Here is a 2,500-nt window from a genome sequence, read left to right on the forward strand (position 1 = left end):
TCTCCAAAGCCTAATGCTGTAGACCTTCTACGTAAGTGTCTTTTCGAATTTCGTTTTTTTTTTTTTTTTTCTTTCTTTCTTTTTTACATGATTTATTGTTTCGAAAGTATTGTGGATTTGGTAGGCACGTTTAGGGGCAGTTGGAAGGTGAAGATACAGGTGTGATCACTCGGTGTTTATATGACTATGATTTTATATTATGTTTGATTATATAGCTTGTTTGATTGGCTCCCGATTTGAAATAGGGTGTGTGAGGATATGGTTGTTGTGAGTAAGATGGGGAAAATATATTGCAGATGTGATGTTAAGCAAAACTAGGGTTATTTGAAAGATACAGGGGTGATGACTCGATATTTATGCTACTTTTGATTATTAAGTTTATTTAATTTTCTTTCGTGTTTTGGAATAATGTGGAGATATGGTAACAGCCAGCAATAAAGAGGGGGAAAACACATTCGTTTTACTCCCAAGATGTTGCGTAAAATAAACTGGGCGTCAGTTTCGCAGGTGTAAGGAAAGCAAAAATAAAACCCAAAAAGAGAAAAAAAAATTATTAAAAACTTTCTCCTGTGTCAACCTGCAGCTCAAGAAATCTGCCGCGATCGCAACGTCTCGAACTGCGAGGACAGAGCCGTGTTGTGTCTGGAGATATCCGGGATTGCGGACTTGAGCAGGTCTCTGATCGGCCTTCCAGATGAGCTTCCGGAGGGGCCTCACGCTTCCCCGCAGGCATCGGCGATAGAACCTGCCGTGTCCTCTGAGGCGACGATTCCCGATACACCCACAGGAGCGGGTGAAGCTTTACTCGGGTCTTCGCCGAGTTCCGGCCTGGATGCGATACCTGAGGGTTTTGGTGAGTGCGCGTGGGCAGAGTTGGGCATGGACAGACACTGACTCACACACAAACAGACAAATACACACACACACGCACGCACACACACACGCACACACACACACACACACACACACACACACACACACACACACACACACACACACACACACACATACACACACACACACACACACGCACGCACGCACACACGTCCTCAAATGAAGGAAAACATGATGAATAATGCTTCTCTTTTTGCTTAGATCACTGCCAGAAGGAAATTATATATTCACATCAGGAAATCATATATTAAACAAAAAAAAATGCTTTCACACTTTAATTAAACCATTACTATAATCCTGGATTGCTTTAATCCAATTATTTCTTATCCTTATCACTGTTTCATCCATATCTATCATTCTTGTTGTATTTATGATGTGTTTATTAACTAATTATATAAGTATATGGTATTTATTAGTATCTGGCTCCATTTTATTCGACTATTCCTTTATCAACCATTATCACTTTATCAGTTATCAATTTCTCCACACACAGACATAACAACATGTCTGGAAGTCTTATCGCCTAGACCCATATTGAGAAAAGAATCAACGACGATCACGAAGGAACCAGGATCACCTTCACCTTCGAGAGGACCTTTATCCACAACAACAAATCCACCTGTATCCACAACCACCAGACGACCAGGATCCTCTTCACCTTCGAGAGGACCTTTATCCACGACCACAAATCCACCAGTATCCACAACCACCAGACGACCAGGATCCTCTTCACCTTCGAGAGGACCTTTATCCACAACAACAACTCCACCAGCATCCACAACCACCAGACAACCAGGATCCTCTTCACCTTCGAGAGGACCTTTATCCACAACAACAAATCCACCAGCATCCACAACCAGGGAAGAACCAGGGTCACCATCACCCTTGAGAGACCCAGCCACACCAACACCCACAAGGGGATCCGCGCAGTTTATTTTTTCTGGCGTGGTTGAGGAGGAGGAGGACACGCCGGCGGGTAACTAAGCAAAATGGGGAATTCGTCTGCAAATCCTGAAATATATCCTCAGTTATGAATGCTTGTGTGTGTATATATATATGTGTTCGTCTTCTCTTTATTTCTTCTTCTACTTCGCTTTCTTTCCTTCCTTCTTTATTTATTTAATTCTTCTTCTGCGTCTTCTTCTTCTTCTTCTCTTTCCTCCGTTCCTTCTTTATTTATTCGTTTCTTTTTCTTATTCTTACTCCTATTTTTCTTCCTCTTCTTCTTCTTCTTCCTCTACCTCTTCTTTGGACAAAGGAAGAATGGCCTACAGATTGAGTCAAGTCAGTCTACATTCCTATCCCTAAAAAAAGGTGATTTACAACAATGTAAGAATTACTGTGACACTTATCCTTGTAGTTAAATCTTACTGAAAATCAAAGCTGAATTGATTTAAAAATTATACTTAGTAAAGAAATTTAGATATGTAATTAGATTTAGAACGAGGAGAGATATAAAAAAAAAAATCAAAATTTTGATAAGAAAGAACTGTCATTATAGACAGGATATAATTGGTGTTTCATTGATTATGAAATTAAGGACTGTCAGAATAAAGATTAAACTTAGAAAAAAAATAGATATGATGTAGGACTGGAAGAGGTACAA

General features: G+C 40.0%; 2 protein-coding genes across 7 annotated transcripts in view; one reads left to right on the forward strand and one right to left on the reverse strand.

Moving 5' to 3' along the window:
• Nucleotides 1-2,500, reverse strand: part of LOC125035172 (low-density lipoprotein receptor-related protein 4-like) — a 178,386-nt gene that overhangs the window by 36,996 nt on the left and 138,890 nt on the right. The window lies entirely within an intron of this gene.
• Nucleotides 1-2,500, forward strand: part of LOC125035178 (mucin-5AC-like) — a 16,634-nt gene that overhangs the window by 9,715 nt on the left and 4,419 nt on the right. For 5 of the 6 annotated variants that reach the window (XR_007115744.1, XM_047627408.1, XM_047627424.1 and 2 more), the window contains 3 exons: nt 1-31; nt 584-853; nt 1,388-1,870. The exon at nt 1-31 is cut by the window's left edge and continues 71 nt beyond it. Coding sequence is in view for 5 of the 6 variants with exons in the window: in XM_047627408.1 (XP_047483364.1) it covers nt 1-31; nt 584-853; nt 1,388-1,870 (784 nt within the window). In the remaining variant the exon portion in view is untranslated. The remainder of the gene's footprint in view (nt 32-583; nt 854-1,387; nt 1,871-2,500) is intronic. The other variant, XM_047627433.1, reaches the window with a different exon arrangement.

Source organism: Penaeus chinensis, chromosome 2 (genome assembly GCF_019202785.1).
Source record: "Penaeus chinensis breed Huanghai No. 1 chromosome 2, ASM1920278v2, whole genome shotgun sequence".
In the NCBI taxonomy this organism is placed as follows: domain Eukaryota; kingdom Metazoa; phylum Arthropoda; class Malacostraca; order Decapoda; family Penaeidae; genus Penaeus; species Penaeus chinensis.